General features: G+C 47.3%; 2 protein-coding genes across 2 annotated transcripts in view; both read left to right on the top strand.

Moving 5' to 3' along the window:
- LOC147114870 (peroxidasin homolog) overlaps window positions 1–24818 on the top strand; it is a 1146739-nt gene that overhangs the window by 854324 nt on the left and 267597 nt on the right. The gene's annotated exons all lie outside the window — the stretch shown is intronic.
- Window positions 14402–16749, top strand: LOC147114871 (uncharacterized). Its single transcript, XM_085992115.1, has one exon. It carries the CDS (start codon window positions 14894–14896, stop codon window positions 16031–16033), a length of 1140 nt encoding a protein of 379 aa, XP_085848241.1. The 5' UTR covers window positions 14402–14893; the 3' UTR covers window positions 16034–16749.

Here is a 24818-nt window from a genome sequence, read left to right as displayed (position 1 = left end):
TTGCTCCTGTACTCGAACCCTCTTGCTACGAAGGCCAACATACCATTTGCCTTCTTAACCACCTGCTGCACCTGCATGCTTACCTTCAGCAACTGGTGCATAAGAACACCCAGGTCTCTTTGCACTTCCCCTTCTCCCAATCTATTGCCATTCAAAAAATAATCTGCCTTCCTGTTTTTGCCACCAAAGTGAATAACCTCACATTTATCCACATTATTATAGTGCATTTGCCATGTTTCTGCCCAATCACCCAACCTGTCCAAATCGTACTGGAGTTTCACGACATCCTCCTCACAGCATACCCTCCCACCCAGCTTTGTGTCGTCTGCAAATTTGGAGATATTACATCCAATTCCCTCATCCAGATCATTAATATATATTGTGAACAGCTGGGGTCCTAGGACCGATCCTTGCAGTACCCCACTAGTCACTGTCTGCCACTCGGAAAATGACCTGTTTTTTCCAACTCTTTGCCTTCTTTCCGCCAACCAGTTCTCTATCCAAGTCAATACCTTGCCCCCAATCCCATGTGGCTTAATTTTGCATGCTAATCTCTTATGCGGGACCTTATCGAAAGCCTTCTGAAAGTCCAAATACACCACATCCACTGGTTCTCCCTTATCTATTGTACCAGTTACATCCTCAAAAAATTCCAGTAGATTAGTCAAGCATGATTTACCTTTTGTAAATCCATGTTGACTTTGTCCGATCCTGTCACTGCTTTCCAAGTGCTCTGCTATTACATCTTTTATAATGGACTCTAGCATTTTCCCCACCACCGATGTCAGGCATACCGGTCTATAATTCCCCGCTTTTTCTCTACCACCTTTTTTAAATAGTGGGGTAACATTAGCTACCCTCCAATCCATGGGCACTGTTCCAGAGTCTATCGAGTTCTGGAAGATGACCACGTTCCTTAAGTACCCTAGGATGTAGATTATCAGGCCCTGGGGATTTATCGGCCTTCAGTCCCATCAATTTTCCTAACACCATTTCCCTACAAATACTGATTTCTTTCAGTTCCACCCTTTCATCAGACCCTATGTTCCCCAGCATCTCTGGGAGGTTATTTGTGTCCTCCTTTGTGAAGACAGAACCAAAATATGTATTTAGTTGGTCAGCCATTTCTTTGTTACCCATTATAAATTCCCCTGATTCTGACTGCAAGGGGCCTACGCTTGACTTCACCAATCTTTTTCTCTTCACATATCTATAAAAGCTTTTACAGTCAGTTTTTATGTTCCCTGCAAGCTTACTCTCATAATCTATTTTCGCTGTCTTAATTAATCCCTTTGTCCTCCTTTGTTAAATCCTAAACTGCTCCCAATCCTCAGGATTATTGCTTTTTCTGGCCAATTTATATGTCCTCTCCTTGTTTCTTATGCTGTCCCTAATTTCCCTTGTTAGCCATGGTTGAGTCACCTTTTTTGTTTTATTTTTATGCCAAACTGGGATGAACAAATTCTGTAGTTCATCCATTCGGTCTTTGAATGTTTGCCATTGCCTGTCCACCATCAACCCTTTGAGAGACATTCCCCAGTCAATCCTACCCAACTCGCTCCTCAGACCATCGTAGTTTCCTTTATTTAAATTGAGGACCCTAGTCTCTGAGTCAACTACTTCATTCTCCATCTTAATGAAGAATTCGATCATATTATGATCGCTCTGACCCAAGGGGCCTCGTACAACAAGATTGCTAATTAATCCTTTCTTATTACATAATACCCAGACTAAGATGGCCCGATCTCTGGTTGGTTCCTCGACATATTGGTCCAGGAAACCATCCCATAAACACTCCAGGAATTCCTCCTCCACAGTATTGTTACTAATTTGCTTAGCCCAATCTATATGTAGATTAAAGTCACCCATGATGACTGCTGTGCCCTTATTGCACACTTCTTTAATTTCCCTTTTAATGCCATCCCCAACCTCCGCCTTACTGTTTGGAGGTCTATATACCAATCCCACTAACATTTTCCTCCCCTTAGTATTTCTCAATTCTACCCATACAGATTCCACATCACCAGAGCTAATATCCTTCATTACAATTGTGTTAATCCCTTCTTTAACCAGTAATGCTACCCCAGCTCCCTTTCCTTTTTGCCTATCTTTCCTGAATATCGAATACCCCTGGATGTTGAGTTCCCAGCCTTGGCCATCCTTGAGCCACGTTTCCGTAATCCCAACCAAATCATGTTCGTTTACCTCTATTTGCGCAGCCAATTCATCCACCTTATTAGGAATGCTCCTCGCATTAATACACAAAGCCTTCAGGCTTGTTTTTTTTATGCTCTTAGACCTATTAGAATTATTATTTACTGTGGCCACTTTTGATTTAAACCGTTGATTTCTCTGACTCCCACTTTTGTTTTTCTCCTTCGTATCTTTTGCTTTTATCCTTGTTTCCCTTTCCTCTGTCTCCCTGCTCAGGTTCCCAACCCCCTGCCATTTTAGTTTAAACCCTCCCTCAGAGCACTAGCAAACACTCCCCCTAGGACATCGGTTCCAGCCCTGCCCAGGTACAGACCGTCCAGTTTGAACTGGTCCCACCTCCCCCAGAACCGGTTCCAATGTCCCAGGAACTTGAATCCCTCCCCCTTGCACCACTCCTCTAGCCACATATTCATCTGAAATATCCTTCTATTTCTAGTCTGACTAGCACGTGGCACTGGTAGCTATCCTGAGATTACTGCCTTTGAGGTCCTTTTTTTAAATTGACCTCCTAACTCCCTATATTCCGCTTTTAGGACCTCATCCCGCTTTTTACCTATATCGTTGGTGCCTATATGCACCACGACAGCTGGCTGTTCACCCTCCCCTTCCAAGATGTTCTGCAGCCGCTCTGAGACATCCTTGACCCTTGCACCAGGGAGGCAACACACCATCCTGGAGTCTCATTTGCGGCCGCAGAAATGCCTATCTATTCCCCTTACAATAGAATCCCCTTTTACTTTAGCTCTCCCACTCTTTTTCCTCCTGTGCTGTGCAGCAGAGCCACCCCTGCTGCCAGGAATTTGGCTGCTGCTGCTTTCCTCTGATAAGCCATCCCCCCCAACAGCACTCAAAGTGGTGTATCTGTTTGAGAGGGAGATGTCAGCAGGGGACCCCTGCATTACCTGTTTGCGCGTAGTACTTCGCCTGTTAGTCACACATTCCCTTTCTTTCTGTCCAACCTGTACCTGCGGTGTGTCCAACTCTGTAAACGTGCTATTCACGATGTCCTGAGCATCGCAAATGCTCCAGTATGCATCCAATCACAGCTCCAGTGCCGCAATGTGGTCTGTCAGTAGCTGCAGCTGGATGCATTTCCTGCACATGTAGTTTTCAGGGACACAGGAAGTGTCCCTGAGTTCCCACATATCGCAGGAGGAGCATATCAACACAGATACCATCATCACACGTGAGGACACCACCCACCAGGTACATGGTACATACTCATGTGACTCGGCCAATGTTGTCTACCTCATACGTTGCAGGAAAGGATGCCCCGGAGCATGGTACATCAGCGAGACCATGCAGACACTGCGACAACGGATGAACGGACACCGCACAACAATCACCAGGCAGGAGTGTTCCCTCCCAGTCGGGGAACACTTCAGCAGTCAAGGACATTCAGCCTCCGATCTTTGGGTAAGCATTCTCCAAGGCGGCCTTCGAGACACACGACAATGCAAAATCGTTGAGCAGAAACTGATAGCCAAGTTCTGCTCTCATGAGGATGGCCTCAACCGGGATCTTGGGTTCATGTCATGCTACATGTAACCCCACCTGATGTAGAGTCATCCAGACTCGAGTCGTCATTGGCTTGTTCTCTTTATACAGATGCGGCCGGTCCTGCTGTGATTGTATTTTGCTTGTTCTTTGTTTTTCATACAGACCCCAGCATCTGCAACATTTGACCCCTTGTGACCCCACCTCATTGTTCATTGATGTAATGTTTTCCTGACTGACCTGTTTGGACACCATTCACACCTGTGATTGCTGTGATTATCCCTCTGCTGAGGTTTGATAAAGGGCAGTTAGAAACATTACCTGTAATCATCTGGCAGTGTTCTGTGACTATATATGCTGTGTCTATATGCATCTCTTCACTTCACCTGACGAAGGAGCAGCGCTCCGAAAGCTTGTGATTTCAAATAAAGCTGTTGGACTATAACCTGGTGTTGTGTGACTTCTCACATTTGTCCACCCCAGTCCAACACCGGCATCTCCACATCATAACAACTAACAACACACAAGGAGCATCCTCCCTCTTGGCACCTTACCCTATCTTCGTCTCACTCAAAGCTTCAATGGCAGGGATTAATCACTCACTCCATCACTGTGGCTGAAACACCTCCTTGCAGGAAAGGATAGCCCACAATAAGAGGGAGAAAGCAATGACTGGAGGAGAAACACCTACCCTTGCAACATTGACCAGTGCTGAGGAGGCAGCAAACAAGATTGTTGGAGGTGGTGAAGACCTGGAAGTGGGCGATAGAGAGATGGGCACTCTAGAGGAAGCTGCTGAAATAATAGAGTTTCATCCCTCTCAGAAAGCAATGCAATATGGGGCCAGAAATTCCGGAACGGGGCTTGCAGCGTGTGCAAGCCCCGTATTTGCACTTAACCCGCGCTCCTGCCGATCAGCTCCAGGGACGCCTGCACTTGCATAAACTGAAAGAAGAATCCCGGGCAGCGTATGACGTCACGCCGCCCAGGAGTGCAGCCAGCGCGGAGCCAGGAGCGTGCAGTGTAAGTGAGACACGCCCCTTGAGGTCTCAGTTTCACTGGACACGCCCCCAATGTTTCTGTCAAGCTGCTTTGCTTTTTTACATGCAAAGCAGCAGTTTAAATAGGTTTTTGGAAGTTTTTTGAAGATTTTGGTAACTTTTGTAAACTTTTTTAAATGTTTACATTATTTTGAGTAATCTGAAGTAGTTTTAAAGAGAATTAAAGCAATTTAAAGACTTTTAAAAGCCCTAAAATAATTTTTTAAATTCCATTTATTTATTTAGCAATGTCGTCGTCATACGTGTCTTCACACTGTTCCCTTTGGGGAACTGTATGAAGTGGTGGAAGGATTTATGGCCGTGATTAACGCTCATTCCGTGACCGTAACCATCTTTGAACCAGCCATTAGGGCGGTTAGTCCTATGGCGGGAGGGTTTTACGGGCTCCCACAAGCTATACAAGGAGGGGGGGCCACCCACACCCACGGACGCAAATATCCCACTGGATGTCAACCCAGAATTTAGAGCCGGAGCTCCGACTCCACTTGCCGGGACTGTCTGGAGCGGGGTTCGAAACCCTACCCTGATCTGGCCCAGCGGCGGGGATCCTACCGCTATGACAAAGGCCCAATCCGATTAGCAACATGAAATGGCAGCATAGGGCTCCAGTCACGGGGAGGGAAAAGGCGCAGGAAATGTATGGGTGTCACCTTTTGTGCGGAGTGGGCCTTTTGCGTAGCAGTAAGCATCCCCGCCGCTGGGCCAGAAGGAGTAGGGTTTTGAACCCCACTCCAGACAGTCCCGGCAAGTGGAGTCGGAGTTCCAACTTTAAATTCTGGGTGGACATCCAGCGGGATACTTGCGTCCGTGGGTGTTGGTGGCCCCCCCCACCTCAGATGGGTTGTGGGAGCCCGTAAAACCCTCCCGCCATAGGACTAACCACCCTAATGGCTGGTTCAAAGATGGTTACGGTCACGGAATGAGCGTTAATCACGGCCATAAATCCTTCCACCACTTCATACAGTTCCCCAAAGGGAACAGTGTGAGGATACGTCCGATGATGACCTCTTGCGCAATGCACCTCCTTGGACCCTCAGTCACAGATGCGAGGGGGCAAGTCGTGCAATTGTTAAATTTTTTATTTTATTGACATGTGAAATATTGGCCCAATAATTCCCTTCCAAATGCGCTAGTACGGTCGGGGTACTTACGCATCTGGCCGGATGAAATGCCGGTTTTCAGCATGCACAGTGCATGTGGGGAAAACCGGCATTTCCTGTCCTCTGAACGAAGGGGTTCAGAGGCAGAACGCGTGCGACTGCACAGGCAGCGCGTGCGCAGTATGATTCGCCGCTTTCATTAATGCTTTCAGTGAGGTCCAGTCATTACAACTTACACATGAAAAAAGCATGGGTACAGTTGCTACAGAGGCTGCGGAGGAAGATATTTCTTATCGTGGAGCTTCTGAAAGTATGTATGTCTGTATATATTCCTTTGCGTGTTATGTATATATTCCTTTACTTATGTGTATGAATGTATTATTTAATTATGACTTTCAGAGAAAGTAACTTATTGGAAAATCATAATTAAAAACATACATTCATACACATAAAGGAATATAAAACATACATACATATACGTAAAGGAATATATGTGGACATACATACATAACTCATTCTCACATTCCATTCACACAGCCACAATTGCTCCTTCTACCTACCGTTCTGAAAACCCTTTTAAAAAAAAAATTTAAACTTTTAAACTTACTTAAAATTTCTTAAAATAACTTCCCTCCCTTTCCCAAACAAAAATATTGCATTTCAAAAGCTCCACGATAAAATATATCTTCCTCCGCAGCCAATGAACAACTTTACACTTGCTTTTTTCAAGTGTAACTTCTAAGGACTTAACCTCACGGATTTCATGAATGAAATCCACGAAGTTCACTGCGCAAGCGCTGCCTGTGCAGTCGCACGCGCTCGAGGTCTGGAAATGCCGGGGTTCCCCGCATGCGCTGTTCATGCTGAACGCCGGCATTTCCAACGGCCAGAAGCATGAGTAAGCCGACCGTACTCACGCTTCTGGCCTGGAATTTCTGGCCCATGATGTTCATAGAGAATAACTTTGTATCATCTGCTCAAAAGGATGTGTCTGCTACATCAATGGTGTGGAGATGCCGGAGTTGGACTGGGGTGGACAAATGTAAGAAGTCACACAACACCAGGTTATAGTCCAACAGCTTTATTTGAAATCACAAGCTTTCGGAGCGCTGCTCCTTCTTCAGGTGAAGTGGAGAAATGCACAAAGACACAGCTTATATAGTCAGAGAATCATGTCAGATGTTTACAGGTAACCTTTCCAACTGCCATTTATCACACCTCGGCAGAGAGATAATCACAGCAGTCAAAGGTGTGAATGGTGTCCAAACAGGTCAGTCAGGGAAACATTGCATCAAAGAACAATGAGGTGGGGTCACAAGGGGTCAAATATTGCAGATGCTGGGGTCGTGATTTGATTTAAATGCAGAGGAGACATTCATCCGCATGTGAATCCCTCCTCTGCATTTAAATCAAATCACGGTGTACCCAGATATCTGCAGACCAACATTCATTCGCATGTGAATCCCTCCTCTGCATTTAAATCAAATCACGGTGTACCCAGATATCTGCAGACCAACATTCATTCGCATGTGAATCCCTCCTCTGCATTTAAATCAAATCACGGTGTACCCAGATATCTGCAGACCAACATTCATCCGCATGTGAATCCCTCCTCTGCATTTAAATCAAATCACGATATCTGCAGACCAACATTCATCCGCATGTGAATCCCTCCTCTGCATTTAAATCAAATCACGGTGTACCCAGATATCTGCAGACCAACATTCGTCCGCATGTGAATCCTTCCTCTGCATTTAAATCAAATCACGGTGTACCCAGATATCTGCAGACCAACATTCATTCGCATGTGAATCCCTCCTCTGCATTTAAATCAAATCACGGTGTACCCAGATATCTGCAGACCAACATTCATCCGCATGTGAATCCCTCCTCTGCATTTAAATCAAATCACGACCCCAGCATCTGCAATATTTGACCCCTTGTGACCCCACCTCATTGTTCTTTGATGTAATGTTTCCCTGACTGACCTGTTTGGACACCATTCACACCTTTGGCTGCTGTGATTATCTCTCTGCTGAGGTGTGATAAATGGCAGTTGGAAAGGTTACCTGTAAACATCTGACATGATTCTCTGACTATATAAGCTGTGTCTTTATGCATTTCTCCACTTCACCTGAAGAAGGAGCAGCGCTCCAAAAGCTTGTGATTTCAAATAAAGCTGTTGGACTATAACCTGGTGTTGTGTGACTTCTTACATTTGCTACATCAATATCAGAAATAACAACAGAAAATGTTGGAAATACTCAGCAGGCCAGGCAGCATCCGTGGAGAGAGAAACAGAGTTAACGTTTCAGGTCTGGGACCCTTCATCAGAACTGGAAAAAGCTGGAGAAGTAACATATATTAAGCAGGTGCAGAGACAGGGGGGGGCGGTGTTAGGAGGGGAGGAAGGAGTAGAAAGAACATCCTGTACTTTTGTAAGAGGCAGGAAAGATAAAATGTTGCAAATGGGAATGGCAAAAATCATACTGCATGAAAAATGGGGGCAGGGATAATTATCTGAAATTGTTGAACTCAATGTTGAGTCCGGCAGGCTGCAAAGTGCCCAATCGAAAGATGAGGTGCTGTTCCTCGAGCTTACGTTGAGCTTCATTGGAACAATGTAATAGCCCGAGGACAGAGAGATCAGAGTGGGAGTGAAGCGGTGAATTAAAGTGACAGGCGACCGGAAGCTCAGGGTCACCCGTACGGACTGAATGGAAGTGTTCCGCAAAGCAGTCGCCCAATCTGCGTTTGGTCTCCCCAATGTAGAGGAGACCGCATCGTGAGCAGCGAATACAGTATATTAAATTGCAAGAAGTACAAGTAAATCGCTGTTTCACCTGGAAGGGGTGTTTGGGGCCCTGGACAGTGGGAAGGGAGGAGGTAAAAGGGCATGTGTTGCATCTCCTGCACTTGCACGGGAAGGTGCCAGGTGAAGGAGCAGGGCTGTTGGGGGTGATTGAGGAGTGGACCAGAGTGTTGCGGAGGGAGCGGTCCCTTCGGAATGCTGAAAGGGGAGGTGAGGGGAAGATGTGTTTGGTGGTGGGATCACGTTGGAGGTGGCGGAAATGGCGGAGGATGATCCGTTGAATGTGGAGGCTGGTGGGGTGAAAGGTGAGGACAAGGGGAACCCTATCGTGGTTCTGGGAGGGAGGGGCAGGGGTGAGAGCAGAAGTGCGGGAAATAGAACGGACACGGTCAAGGGCCATGTCAACCATGGTAGAGGGGAATCCTCGGTTGAGGAAAAAGGAAGACATGTCAGAAGCACTAGTATGGAAGGTGGCATCGTCAGAACAGACGCGGCGGAGACGGAGAAACTGGGAGAATGGAATAGAGTCCTTACAGGAGGCGGGGTGGGAGGAAGTGTAGTCCAGGTAGCTGTGGGAGTCAGTGGGCTTGTAGTGGATGTTTGTTGAAAGCCGATCACCAGAAATGGAGACGGAGAAGTCAAGGAAGGGAAGGGAAGAGTGTCTCACCTCCTGACTCCCCAAAGCCTTTCCACCATCTACAAGGCACAAGTCAGGAGTGTGATGGAATACTCTCCACTTGCCTGGATGAGTGCAGCTCCAACAACACTCAGGAAGCTCGACACCATTCAGGATAAAGCAGCCTGCTTGATTGGCACTCCATCCACCTTCAACATTCACTCCCTCCACCACCGGCGCACTGTGGCTGCAGTGTGTACCATCTACAAGATGCACTGCAGCAACTCGCCAAAGCTCCTTCAACAGCACCTTCCAAACCCACGACCTCTGCCACTTAGAAGGACAAGGGCAGCAGATGCATGGGAACATCACCACCTACAAGTTCCACATATCCCATGAACAGGCAGGCATAGCTAGGGCCCATGCGGGTTCCCATAGCAACACCTTTTATTTGGAGGAAGTGAGTGGAGTCAAAGGAAAAGTTGTTCAATGTGAGAACAAGTTCGGCCAGGCGGAGGAGGGTGATGGTGGATGGGGACTGGTTGGGCCTCTGTTCAAGGAAGAAACGGAGCGCCCGAAGGCCGTCCTGGTGGGGGATGGAGGTGTAGAGGGATTGGACGTCCATAGTGGTTGGGGCCAGGAAACTGGAAACTGTTAAAGTGACGGAGGGGGTCGGAAGAGTCACGAATGTAGGTGGGAAGAGACTGGACAAGGGGAGAAAAAATAGAGTCGAGATCGGAAGAGATAAGTTCCGTGGGGCAAGAACAGGCTGAAATGATGGGTCTTCCTGGGCAGTCCTGTTTGTGGATCTTGGGAAGGAGGTAGAAGCGGGCTGTGCGGGTTTGGGGGACTATGAGGTTGGCGGCCATGGAGGGAAGATCTCCAGAGGAGATGAGGTCAGTGACACACTTGGAAACAATGGCTTGATGTTTGCTAGTGGGGTCATGGTCCAGGCGGAGGTAGGAGGAGGTGTTGGAGAGTTGGCATTCAGCTTCCGCACGGTAGAGGTCGGTTTGCCAAACAACAACAGCACCACCCTTATCAGCAGGTTTAATGATAATGTTAGGGTTGGATCGGAGAGAACGGAGTGCTGCAAGTTCAGAGGGAGTTAGGTTGGAGTGAGTGAGGGGTGCAGAGAAATGGAGACGGCCGATGTCACGTCGGCAGTTAGCAATGAAAAGATCTAGAGAGGGTAAGAGGCCAGAGGGAGGGGTCCAAGTAGAACGAGAATTTAGAAAGCGGGAGAAAGGATCAACCGTGCGGGGGGAAGACTCCTGGCCAAAGAAGTGGGCACGGAGACGAAGGCGACGGAAGAAGAGCTCAGCATCGTGCCGAGCTCGAAATTCATTCAGATGGGGGCGTAAGGGGATGAAGCTCAGGCCTTTGTTGAGGACTGAACGTTCAGGGTCAGAGAGGGGAAGGTCAGAGGGGATAGTGACAACACGGCAGGGGGTGAGATTGGAAGAAGGGATCGGATCGGAGGAAAGTAACGGGGAAGAAGGTTCTGGGGGGTGTTGGTGTCCAAGAGTTGACGAAGCTTGCAATCCTTGACATCAGAAAGGAAGGAAAAAAGTTTTTTGTTGAAGCGTCGGATGAGTCGAAGGATGAAATGGAACTGTGGACCCGGACAGCATTGAAATAGAGTGCGTCGGTGCTGCTGAAGAGAGAGGTCGAGGTTGTTCATATGGCGGCGCATGGCGTTGAGCGTGGATCTCAAGATGCGGCGAGAGCAGTAGTTTGAAGAACGATGAATATCGAGGAGATATTTGTAATCCTGGGTGGATCCAAAACATGAAGGGTCGAAGTTTAGTTGGAATCCACGTGGAAAATCTCTGAACTGGAGACAGTTACTGAGAAAAGAGATGTGGCTGTGAAACCGAGTCTTGGCAGATAGCTGGTCAAAAACGAGAAGGGAAACTGAAAGCAATGAAGATGAACAAGGTTGAATAGATAAACAGAACTCCCGTCGGAGAGAAGAGCAGAACTTCTTCAAGGTAGGCATTCCTAGAAGAGAGGTGGCAGTGAACCAAACACTAATATAATTGCAAAATACTGCGGATGCTGGAAATCTGAAATAACAACAGAAAATGCTGGAAATACTCAGCAGGCCAGGAAAGATAAAATGTTGCCAATGGGAATGGCAAAAATCATACTGCATGAAAAATGGGGGCAGGGATAATTATCTGAAATTGTTGAACTCAATGTTGAGTCCGGCAGGCATTGAGTTCAACAATTTCAGATAATTATCCCTGCCCCCATTTTTCATGCAGTATGATTTTTGCCATTCCCATTTGCAACATTTTATCTTTCCTGCCTCTTACAAAAGTACAGGATGTTCTTTCTACTCCTTCCTCCCCTCCAACGCCCCCCCCCCGCATCTCTGCACCTGCTTAATATCTGTTACATCTCCAGCTTTTTCCAGTTCTGATGAAGGGTCCCAGACCTGAAACGTTAACTCTGTTTCTCTCTCCACGGATGCTGCCTGGCCTTCTGAGTATTTCCAGCATTTTCTGTTGTTATTTCAGCTTTCCAGCATCCGCAGTATTTTGCAATTACATCAATATCAGATGTCTAATTCAAGCCTTTACTCTCCCACAGGACCATTGAGCACCCCCCTCCCCACGATCCAAGATGAAGACCCAGACATCTCCTCAGAGGAACCTGAAGCCTCTGAGGGAGCAGCGTCACCAGGACTCAGTGCACCCAGCACCAGCGCAGCAACGCACACCTCAGTGGGGCCATCACGAGTTAGAGTAGTGTTGCCACCTGGTCTATCACAGCGCACGAGTGAGCATCAGCAGATGGTGGAGTCAGCGACAGCAGTGGAGAATCTTCTTCGGAGGTTGCAGGACTCTCCTAGCTCTGTTGAGCTGCATGCAGATGCTGTGCCTCTGGGGGCATCCAGAAAAAGAGAGGTTCATAAAATACAGGAACAAGTGTAGGTGTCTCTGGAAGGGTTTGCCTCCAGGGTTGGTGCAAGTGTGGAGAGAATGGAGGAGTCCATCTCTAACATCAGCACTGCCGTGGTGGAGGCAATGGCGCATGAACGCACCACCATGGATATGATGGCAACCTCCATGGAAAGGATGGCTACCTCCGTGGAAAGGATAGCTACTGCCATGGAAGAAATAAGTCGCCAGAGTCAGGAAAACATGGTGGCTATTCAGAATAGAATGACATCTCTGGAGGAGCGATGGGCAGCTATTGAGCTTCATGGATGCCCTTTTGAGGAGGACTGCCAGTGCAGATACGGGTCCTGCATGAAGTGCAGCAAGGTGCTCTCCTGCCACTTGCCAGTACTGAGGTGCGGCTGACCCATCAGAGGGATGTTGTTGGCAGGACAGAAGGCAGTGTAGGCTCCTCTCAAAGCACTCACACGACCATGGTGCGGCTGACCCATGAGAGGGATGTTGTTGGCAGGACAGAAGGCAGTGTAGGCTCCTCAAAGCACTCACACAATCATGCCACTGTGGAGCCCTCGGTCAGAGACCCACTTTGCAGAGACAACTGAGATGGCCGTTTCAGCCCCTGCACAGCTACAGGAAGAGCAGATGGTTGAAGAGCCCGCACAGGCTCCCAAACCCAGAGGACGCTCGCCAAAGGCATCTAAGCAGGTGCAGCATCCTAGTCAGCAAGGTGCCTCTGCATCTGCTGAAGCCACAGGGGAAGCACCACGTAGAAGCATGCGTAAGAGAAAGATTAAGCACCTATAGTCACAAGGGGACTCACTTGGGTGATATTTCTTTTTTTTCTGACTCTTGCTGGTATATTATCCTTTTGTCATGTGTTAAAGATAAATTATGTCAGACAGTTAATTGTGTGGCCTATGTGTTATGGGAAATGGCAAAAACGCATTGAGGGCTCATGGTGACTTGCATTTGTAATGCTGATGGTAAAAGTGATAGGAAATAACAGGGTACAGCAGAGATGAAGTATGACATTGGATAAGTGTTGCCTGCAATTACAGAGCCATATGGTGGCCACCCATGGTTGAAGAGTAAGCTTATGGTAATGTGGCATGGCAGTGTGCATACCCTGCTTGATGGGCAGCAGTGAACTGGAGGGATGCTGCATTGGTCACAACAGGGAATGCAAGGCTCCCCTCATCCTCCTCCTCCTCTTCCCAGGGAGATCTGTGCTGAGCCACGCGGCTGCTACTCCCCCGATTATGAGGACCAGGATGAGAGGACATAAATGTTTCCCATCCCCTTGCTATAGATTTCATTTGAGGTAACAATCTTGCAAGCGCACACTCGAAGTGGCCTGAAATTATTCCATTCATGACACACTACAGATGGTGTCAACTTTAACAGTCAGAAGGTCAGTAGATGTGCAACGTCTTATCCCATACCTACAACAGCAAAGTTGTTGCATTTGAATGTCAGCCATGTTTCAGGGGCACTTTTAAAGTGCTCCACCAATGCATACAAATCATGTCCTCCAGCAACTCGTCTCCTTGAACTTGGCCTGTTTCTGACAAGTTGGGAAACAGGAGCCAGAAGCAGGAAAATGGGAAACCACTATGAAAATAGGATTAGCAAGGCAGTTAACAGACTGTTAACTGCCTTAACTACCTGTCCCACTGGTTGGAGATGGATCAGTTTGGGAGCGGATAAACAGACACTCAGGAAAATCGGGTGGGGGCAGGATGGAAGTGGGTTGGGTGTCTGAAGCCATTTTTCCTGATTTTCCCAACAGACCCGCCTCCAAACCCACCTCCTCAGGGCTATTAAAATCGAGCCCACAGAGATAACATTTCAAGTCGATGACCCTTCGTCACAACTGGAAAAAGTTAGAAATGTAACAGGTTTTAAACAAGTACAGAGGCAGGTTAAGGGGGAGGGGAGGAAAGAACAAAAGTGAAGGTCTGTGATAAGCTGGAAGGCAGGAGAGATTAAATGACAAAAGGGATGATGGTGCAAGGCAAAAGGAGATGGTAATGGGATAAGTAAAGAAACTAAAGATGGATCAAAAGGAGGTGTAAATGGGAATAGCAGAATTATTACCAACAGCTGCTCTCTTAAAACTTGTTACATCTCTAACTTTTTCCAGTTCTGACGAAAGGTCATCGGCCTGAAACGTTAACTCTGTTTCCCTCTCCACAGATGCTGGGGATAGATACTGTTCTCTGCAGCTGAGAGTGTGAGTCCCGAAGGCTGTGTTGCCTGCTGGAGAGGAACCTGGAGTGGAAGGGGAAGGATCCAGTTGTCGTGGTCCATGTAGGTACCAACGACATAGGTAGGACTAAGAAAGAGGTTCTGCTGAAGGAATATGAGCAGCTAAGGGCTAAATTAAAAAGCAGAACCACAAAAGTAATATTCTCTGGATTACTACCTCAGCCACGAGCAAATTGGCATAGAGTAAATAAGATCAGAGAGTTGAATGCATGGCTCAATAATTGGCGTTGGAGAAATGGGTTTTGATTCATGGGGCAGTGGCACCAGTACTGGGGAAAGAGGGAGCTGTTCCGTTGGAACGGACTTCACTTAAACCATGTTGGGACCAGTGTCCTGGCAAATTGAATAACTAGGGCTGTAGATAGGGCTTTAAGCTAAATTGTGTGGGGGAGGCTTCAGGTGAGGGGAATCTTAGAATGTTAAAGAGAAAGGACAAGGCAATAGTGCAGGGTAGCGATTGGGGTTATGATAACCAGAGTGTGACAGGAAGGGACAGAACGTACAAGCATAAGAGTGCACCAGCAAATAGGGTCAAAGTAGGGAAAAATGGTAAAAAGACAAACTTAAAGGCTCTTTATCTGAATGCACACAGCATTCTGCACAAGATAGATGAATTGATGGCACAAATAAGAATAAATGGGTATGATCTGATAGCCATTACAGAGACGTGGCTACAAGGTGACCAAGGCTGGGAACTGAATATTCAGGGGTATTTGACATTTTGGAAGGATAGGCAGAAAGGAAAAAGAGGTAGCATAGCTCTGTTAATAAAGGATGAGATCAGTACAGTAGTTAGCAATTATCTTGGCTCGGAAGATCAAGATGTAGAATCAGTTTGGGTGGAGATAAGAAATAATAAGGGAAATAAGTCACTGGTAGGAGTAGTCTATAGAGCCCCTAACAGGAGCAACACTGTGGGACAGAGTATAAATCAAGAAATAATGGGAGCTTGTAAGAAAGGTACTGCAATAATCGTGGGTGATTTTAATCTTCATATAGATTGGACAAATCAAATTGGCAAAGGTAGCCTTGAGGACGAGTTCATAGAGTGTATTCAGGACAGTTTCTTAGAACAATACATTGTGGAACCAACCAGAAAACAGGCGATTTTAGATCTGGTAATGTGTAATGATACAGGATTAATTAATGATTTCATAGTAAAGGATCTTCTAGGGAAGAGTGATCATAACATGATAGAATTTCACATTCAGTTTGAGGGTGAGAAACTTGGGTCTCCAACTAGTGTCTTAAACTTAAATAAAGGTAATTACAAGGGTATGAGGACAGAGTTGGCTAAAGTAGACTGGGAAAATAGATTAAAAGCTAAAGCTGTAGATAAGCAGTGGCAAACTTTTAAGGAAATATTTCATAACTCTCAACAAAGATATATTCCGAGAAAGAAAGACTCTATGAGAAGGATGAACCATCCGTGGCTTACTAAGGAAGTTAAGGAAGGTATCAAATTGAAAGAAAAGGCATACAATGTTGTGAAGATTAGTGGTAGGCCAGAAGATTGGGACATTTTTAGAAACTTGCAAAGGATGACTAAAAAATAAATAAAGAGGGAGAAAATAGATTATGAGAGTAAACAGCAAGAAATATAAAAACAAACAGTAAGAGCTTCTACAAGTATATAAAAAGAAAGAGAGTAGCTAAAGTAACCATTGCTCCCTTAGAGGATGAGACTGGGGAATGGGGATGAGGAATTAATAATGGGAAACAAGGACATGGCAGAGGCTTTGAACAAATATTTTGTATCTGTCTTCATGGTAGAAGACACTAAAAGCATCCCAATAATAGTGGAAAATCAAGGGCAAAAGGGACGGAGGAACTTAAAACAATCATTATCAGTAGAGAAAAAGTACTTGGCAAAATAATGGGACTAAAGGCTAACAAGTCCCCTGAACCTGACGGCCTGCATCTTAGGGTCTTAAAAGAAGTGGCTGCAGAGATAGTAGATGCATTGGTTGTAATCTTCCAAAATTCCCTAGACTCTGAAAAGGTCCCAGCGGATTGGAAAACCGTAAATGTAACACCCATATTCAAGAAAGGAGGGAGACAGAAAGCACGAAACTATAGGCCAGTTAGCCTAACATCTGTGATTGGGAAAATGTTGGAATACATTATTAAGGAAGTAATAGCAGGACATTTAGAAAATCATAATAAAATCAAGCAGAGTCTACATGGTTTTATGAAAGGGAAATCATGTTTGACAAATTTATTAGAAACATAGAAACATAGAGTTCTTTGAGGATGTAACGAGCAGGGTAGATCAAGGGGAACCAGTAGATGTAGTGTATTTGGATTTCCAAAAGGCATTTGATAAGGTGCCACATAAAAGGTCACTGCACAAGGTAAGAGCTCACAGGGTTGGGGGTAAAATATTAGCATGGATAGAGGATTGGCTAACTAACAGAAAACAGAAAGTCGGGATAAATGGGTCATTTTCAGGTTGGCAAACTGTAACTAGTGGGGTGCCTTAACTATTTACAATCTATATTAATGACTTGGAAGAAGGGACCAAGTGTACTGTAGCCAAATTTGGTGACGATACAAAGATAGGTGGGAAAGCAGGTTATGAGGAGGACACAAAGGGCTCGATTTTGCCAAGCATGAGGAGGCGGGTTTGGCGGCGTGTGAGGTGGTAAAATCGCAAAAAATGGCAGGGGACCTGATCCCGCCTCCATCCCGCCTCCGAGCGATTTTCCCACAAGTGTGTTTTCTGACCCCATTTCCATCCCGCCTCCAAGAGGCGGGATAGGCCCTTAACGCTCTTAACAACCACTTAATTGCCTCTATTATCCCATTTTGAGAGGCCTTTCTGATTTTTAGACATTTCCCCCATCCTACACACCTCCTCTGGAACACAGCAGGTAACCCTGGTGGCCTCACAATTGGATTGCTTACTAACAGCTGCAGCTCCACCATTACAAAGGAGTTTTTACCGATGATCATTTGCAGGTGGCAGAACTTTGTTGTCTCAGGTCTGGGGGATCTTTTAGCAGACCTACTCATTGTTGTGGAAGTTTGGAGCCTGACACCCATCTCCAGTGTGACCTCCTGGGAAACCCCTCTCCCCACCTTGACTGAGCGCTTCCTCAACTGAGGCATATGCCAGATGCATGGCGACCATTTAATTCCTTTCCTCCTGGTCATCAGATTTGGACGAAGACCAGCTGCAGCAGCAGAAGAACCATGAACAACAGCAGTATCAATAGGAGCGCCAAGCTGCTAGTCATCCACCTGAAGCTGCACAGGCCAGAAGGCGCCAGCGCGCGACAACATTGCTGCCCAGGATGCAAGGGATGCACTCAACTTGGCCAGATTTGGTTAGCCTGCACAATCAAACACTTTTGACTCGCACCTTCTTACCAGAGCATCGACAATGGACAAGAACCTACGGATTCCTATCACTCTGACCACCATACTGACAATTGCAAGGCGCCCTAGGCCCTCAATGTGAAAGTCCCATTTGCGAAGTGACACAGGCCACAACTTCAACAGTTTGCCATCAAATCTGTTTATAATACAATGACAATGATGGCTGGTCCAAATACAAAACATCACAACACCCAAGTGACTATCCATGTGAGTACTTGTGCTTTATCTTCCTCTTACACATGCTCCTACGTGGTGCTTCCCCTGTGGCATCAGCAGATGTGGAGGCCCCTTGCTCACATTCTTGCTGCTCCTGTCTCGATGCCTTTGGCGGACGTCCTCTGGGGTGGCGAACTTGTGTGGGCTCGCCAACAGTCTGTTGCTCCTGCAGCTGTGCAGGGGCTGAGATGCCCATCTCAGTTGGGTGAGCACTCTGGTGGGGCTTGGTCGTGTGAGCGCTTGGAGAGGAGCCCTCACTTCCTTGTTGTCTGCCACCAACATCCCTCTCATGGGTCAGCCCCACTTCAGAGCTAGCAAGTGGCTTGACAGCACCTTGCTGCACTTCAGGGGGGCAATGAGGACCCGTTTCGGCACTGGAAATCCTACTCCAGAGAACTGCCATGAAGGTCTGGTTTGTATTCTCAATAGCTGACCATCACTCCTCAAGAGATGTCATTCTATTCTGAACAATTACCATGTTTTCCATACTCTGGCGACTAAGCTCCTCCATGGCTGTAGCCAACCTCTCCTCTATCATAGCCATCCTCTCCTCTACCATAGCCATCCTCTCCTCTATGGTAGCCAGCCTTACCACAGAGTTAGCTATCCTTTCCACGGAGGTTGCCATCCTTTCTGCGGTGATGCGCTCATGTGCCAATGCCTCCACAAAGGCTCTGCTCATGTTTGCGATGGACTCTTCCATTTGCTCCACACTCGCAATGACCCTAGAAACAAAACCCACCAGAGACTCCTGCACCTGTTCCTGGAATTCCAGCACCACTCTCCTTCTGGATGGACCCAGAGGCAGAGGGTCGACATGCAGCTGAGCTGAGCTGGCAGAGTCCTGCGCCCTCCGACGAGGACTCTCCACTGCTGACCCTGTCTCCACCATCTGCTGATGCTCACTTGTGAGCTGTGATACACCAGGTGCCAACACTACTCTATCTCGCGAAGGTCCCACCGAGGTGTGAGTGTCTGAGTGTGCTGAATTCTGCTGACGCTGCACCCTCAGAGGTTGCAGCTTCCTCTGAGGAGTCTGCAAGCTCAGGCTCTTCCTCCTGGACAGTGGGGACGGGGGCTTTCGATGGTCCTGTGGGGGAGTATAGGAAAGTGTTGTGTCTGTGTATAATAAGACACAGACTGCAGGAAAATGGTACAATAGGTGTTTACTCAACGTGGCTCACACTGGAACTGATCTGTACAGATTACTACTCAGTGCTATATACAGGTGTGGTCACTGCCGGTACTGCAGTATACATGAGCTGTAAAAGATAGTTCCCCCCTTAAAGGTATATACATTACAATTCCTCCCCTTTTAGATTAACAGTACCATAACACTCATTTAACAATTAAATATCAAACTAATTACAATTAACACTTTTAACATGCAACATTAGCTGAAAATAGTCTATTTATATATTCAGCCTTTGTGGAGGCTTCCTGATCCTTTCTGGATAGCACCTTTCCCGAGTGTTTTGCTCTTGGTGCGGAGGCGATTCTGGCCCCCTGTCGTCGGTTGGTTCATCAGCTTCCGATGCTACTGTTTCTGGGGTAGATGCGACCTGTACGTTGGGTTCATCACCAGGTACGTATGGGCGAGGCATGGGGTTGACTTGTTCCTGTGACTCTAGGATCTGGTCAGCATGGCGTCTCACAATGCTCTCCCCAACGTCCACTGTGTACATTAGTGGGCCCTGCCGTGTGCATATCGTTCCTGGCTGCCATTTTTCTGTTCGGTAGTCGCGGGCCAAGACTGGTTGCCCTACATTGAAGCTCCTTGTTGGCTTCTCATGGATGTGCTGGAATTGCTTACTCTCAACATCTCTTCGTACGTTTGGTCTGAGCAAATCCAGGCGAGATCTTAACCTTCGGTTAAAGAACATCATGGCTGGGGCCTGGTTGGTGACTGCATGTGTCGCATACCAGTAGGCGAACAGGAAATTGTCCACCTTGTGCTGCAGTGGAATGTTGTCATTGTACATAGCCTTTATTGCCTTCTTAAAGGTTTGTACAAACCTCTCAGCCAATCCATTTGTGGCTGGATGATACGGGGCGGATGTGTAATGCCTTACCCCATTCTTTTTCAAGAACCTCCAGAACTCTTCGGACACAAACTGTGGTCCGTTGTCAGAGTAAATCTGTTCTGGCAAGCCATTCCTGGCAAAAATGGTCCGTAGGACTGCAATAGTTTTCTCCGTGGTGGTGGAGGACATTTTGATGATCTCAGGCCATTTCGAGTGCGCATCCACGGCTATTAAAAACATTGAGTCCATGAATGGACCAGCAAAATCAATATGCACCCGTTGCCATGGAGCTGAGGGCCACTCCCATGGGTGTAGAGGGGCCTGTGGTGGTGCATTTTGGACTTTCTGGCATCCTGAGCAGCTCTTGGTCAGGTCCTCGATTTATTTATCGATTCCCGGCCACCACACATAAGCCCTGGCTAGGCTTTTCATTTTTACCCCTCCCAGATGACCCTCATGAAGCTCATTGAGCACTCTATCCCTTAACTTGGGTGGAATTACCACTCGGGATCCACACAACAAAGTCCCCCGGCACACTGACAGCTGTTCTCTCCTTGTCGAGAATGCTGGCAACAGTGAGTCGCCATGTGCTGGCCATCCCTTCACCGTCAAATCATATACCCGAGACAGTGTCGGGTCATTTCGGGTTTCCTTTTCGATACAAGCGTTAGTTACCGGTAGGTATTCAACTATAGTCGAATTAAATATTTTGACAGGATCCACTGCTGGTGCTTCCTCCGCAGTAGGCAGTGGCAGGCGTGATAGCCCATCAGCATTTCCATGCTGTTTCGTGCCCTTATATTCAATCTCATAGTGGTGCGCCCCTAGAAAAAGTGACCATCTTTGTAGTCGTTGCGCAGTCATCACCGGAACGCCCTTCTTCGGATTAAAAATGGAGACAACAGGCTGGTGATCAGTCAGCAAGGTGAATTTCTGCCCGTGCAGATAGTGATTGAACCTTTTCACTACCCACACTAGGCTGAGGGCCTCCCTGTCAATCTGGGCGTAGTTACGCTCGGCTGAGGTTAGTGATCGTGACGCAAAGGCTATTGGCATCTCTGAGCCGTCCGAGAATTTGTGCGACAGCACCGCTCCAATGCCGTAGGGTGACGCATCACATGCCAACCGAATTGGTAATGCTGGGTTGTAATGGGCCAATATCTCTTTCGATGTGATTAGTGTTTTGCTCTTCTGGAAAACTCATCTACATTCGTCACCCCACTTCCATGGCACCCCAGTTTGCAGTAGGGTGTTCAGTGGGTGTAGTATTGTAGACAAATTTGGCAAGAACTTATGGTAGTAGTTTACCAGCCCGAAGAACGACCTCAGTTGTGACACATTTTCCGGTGCTGGAGCCTTGACTACTGCCTCAATCTTCTCTGGGGACTTATGTAACCCCTCTTTATCGATAACGTGGCCACAATACGAGATCTGTTTTCTAAAAAACTCGCATTTGGGGCGGTTAGCTCGGAGCCCATATTCCTGCAATCTAGTGAGCACCTGCTCCAGGTTGGCAAGGTGATCACTGTCATTTTCGCCCGTGACCAGGATGTCGTCCAAATAACACTGGGTCCCTGGGATCCCTTGCAAGACTTGTTCCATTGCCATCTGCCAAATAGCCGGAGCTGATGCTACCCCGAATATCAGCCGGTTGTATTGGTAGAGACCTTTATGGGTGTTGATTGTGAGGTATTTTTTTGATGCTTCTTCTACCTCCATTTGCAGATACGCCTGGGCCAGATCAATCTTAGTGAAGCGTTTCCCTCCAGATAGCGAGGCGAAAATATCTTCAATCCGCAGAAGTGGATATTGTACGGTGTGAAGGACCGGGTTCACTGTTACCTTAAAGTCCCCACAGATGCGAACCTTCCTTGGTTCCCCAGGCGTGCTGGTCAACGACTTTTTCATCACAGGGATGATGGGTGTAGCCCACTCGCTCCAGTCTACCTTGGACAGGACACCTGAACGTACCAGACTCTCCAGCTCTGCTTCGACGGCTGGGCGGATCGCTTAAAGTACCAGTCTGGCCTTAAAAAATTTTGGGCTTGCGGTTTCTTCAATTTTAATTGTTGCTGTCATGCCTTTTAGTGTTCCGAGTCCTTGCTGGAACACTTCTTTCACGTCAGTTAGGATTTTTGACAGTCGCCCAGGTGTGACGTCGTCATCCTTTTTGTCAGCCAGTCAGTGTCTGTATCGAATGCCAATCCAGTTGTATTTTCCGGATCCATTCACGTCCCAGTAATGGTGGTCCTCCATCTTGCAATACATACAGGTCTAGTTTTGGTGTTTCCTTACCGTTATATATAACGGTCACCCTTATTTTACATTTGGGGTAGACTTTTTGCCCCGTGTACGTCTTCAAAATAATTTTTGTGTCTCTCAAGGGTATGTGTGAGAATAGCCGCTCGTAGTCCCGTCGGTTTATGACTGTTAGGGCTGATCCTGTGTCCAATTCCATCTTTACCTGGACTCCTGCTATCTTGAGAGTGACACAAATGGTTCGGTGATCCTCCGTTGTGATCACATTATTTAGTTTCAGACAACTCAGTTCCCTGCTTTTGGAGTCGTTATCACTCTTTTGTTAATCTGAACTATTCTCCGTCATCTTATGTACCTTCTTGTACTTTTCTTTGGTAGGTTTCTTATTGCTGGTTTTCTTTCCCGACCTGCAGACTCATGCTATTTGTCCTACTTTTCCACACTGTCTGCACACTTTGTCTTTGAACCAGCAATCATTCTGGTCGTGTGTTGTTCTGCCGCAGCGATAGCACTTCTCTGTTCCATATGACATTTCGTTTGTGCCATATTCTTGCGGTCTCTGTTGTATCTCTGCAGCGCCCCGTGCTGCTGCTTCATATGCTACCGCAATGCTGAAAGCCTTTTCCAGCGTAATGTCCTTTTCAGATAAAAGCCGTTTCTGGGTTCCTTCACTTTGGAGCCCACACACAAACTTGTCCCTTAAGGTATCTGCCAGTCCCGCTCCAAACTGGCAGTGTTTCAATAGTTTGCGCAGTTCTGTTAAATAATCAGCATTGCTTTCATCCTTATGCTGGTTCCATTTGTGAAACTTGAATCTTTCTGCTATCAGCAGCGGTGTGGGGTTTAAATGTTCCTATAGTATCGTTACTATGTCTTCAAAACTCTTTTCCATTGGCTTCATTGGGGTTACTAGTTTTCGTAATAAACCATATGTCTTTGCACCCATTAAATTTAACAATACCGACGCTTTCTTGTCATCTGACACCTCATTTGCCTTGCAGTATACCTCTATTCGTTCGACATATGTAGTCCAACCTTCGACTTCATTGTCAAATGCGGTGATACTGCCACTCTTCGGCATTTTGGGTGTGGTGGTTTAAAATGGCGTCTCCCAATGGCTTAAAATGGTGTCTCCCGCGCTTTCCTTCCTCCACCGCTGCTGCCAACGCCGCTCCCGGCGGTTCTCGTGGCAATGGCCGCGCCCTGTAGGTTTCACGCGTTTCTCCTGCGCTGCTGCCAATGCCGGTCTCGGCGGTCCTCGTGGCAATGGCAGCGCCTTGCGGGTTTCTGTGCATCTCTCCCTTTCTTCGACGCTGCTCGGCCCCTGGACACCGGCTGCGCCCTGTGCACTCTGCCCTCTCTCTCTCTCCCCCATCGACGCTGCTCGGCCCGTTGCTGTGCCGCTCGGTCGGGCTGTAGCCTGCCGCTGTCCGGGACTGGTCTGTGCACTACCTGTTGCCAGCCCGTTTCGCTGGACCACCTCGACTGGAAAGCCAAGCCTGGCTCTCGACAGCCTCCCCTGCAATTCTCGAGTCTCTGCTGGATGACTGGGCGGTTGCCCGTGGTCGACGCCCGAGTCTCTGGCCTTGACCTCCAATCCACTGATCTCCAGGAATGAATCCCCGGGAGGTGATGCAGAGTTGCAGGTAGGTTCGAACTTGCCTTGTCGCCAATGTTGTGTCCGTGTATAATAAGACACAGACTGCAGGAGAACGGTACAACAGGTGTTTACTCAACGTGGCTCACACTGGAACTGAACCGTACAGATTACTACTCAGTGCTATATACAGGTGTGGTCACTGCCGGTACTGCAGTATACATGAGCTGTAAAAGATAGTTCCCCCCTTAAAGGTATATACATTACAGAAAGCGTTAGAGATGTGAGGTCAAGGTTACATGCACATTGAATAGTGCAGATGATCATAAGTCAATCTGTTAAGAGCATCATTATCAATGACCCATGCAATGTCAATGAGAGAGATGCCAAACTATTCTGTCACCAGCTTGCTGTGATGCACCTGCCTGTCTGTCCCCCACTTGGGAATCCTCCTCGATCCTGGCGATTTCCAGATCCGCCTCCTCCCAGGGGGTGAGCTGGGCTACTGAGGGTTGCCCTCCTACTGTCCTCATTCTTTCTCTCTTATTGTGGGCTCTCTTTTCCTGCAATGAGGGACACAAGTGGAGTTTGAGTGAGAATGAAGGAGTGAATGCAGAGAATCCATAGCATAGATGCTTAGAAGGAGACATAGGGCCCTCCCTGTGTGTTGTAAGTTGTTGTTTTTGTTGCATCACAGTGATAGAGAGTGTGAGGGCTACATGGTCGAATTGTTAAGTGAATGTGACCATAGAGAGAGAGGGCATGGGTAAGGGTGTAGGGATGTAAGTGTCAAGTGGGATGTGGAGGAAGAGGTTGGCAAAGCAAAGTGCTGGTGAGGAGAGGCGATGAGGATCAGATTGAGGG

This window comes from Somniosus microcephalus, chromosome 7 (assembly GCF_052327205.1).
Source record: "Somniosus microcephalus isolate GS21.2 chromosome 7, FLI_Smic_1.0, whole genome shotgun sequence".
NCBI classification, from domain to species: domain Eukaryota; kingdom Metazoa; phylum Chordata; class Chondrichthyes; order Squaliformes; family Somniosidae; genus Somniosus; species Somniosus microcephalus.
Note: the sequence above shows the minus strand (reverse complement) of the source record. Positions and strands in the feature narration are given on the sequence as shown.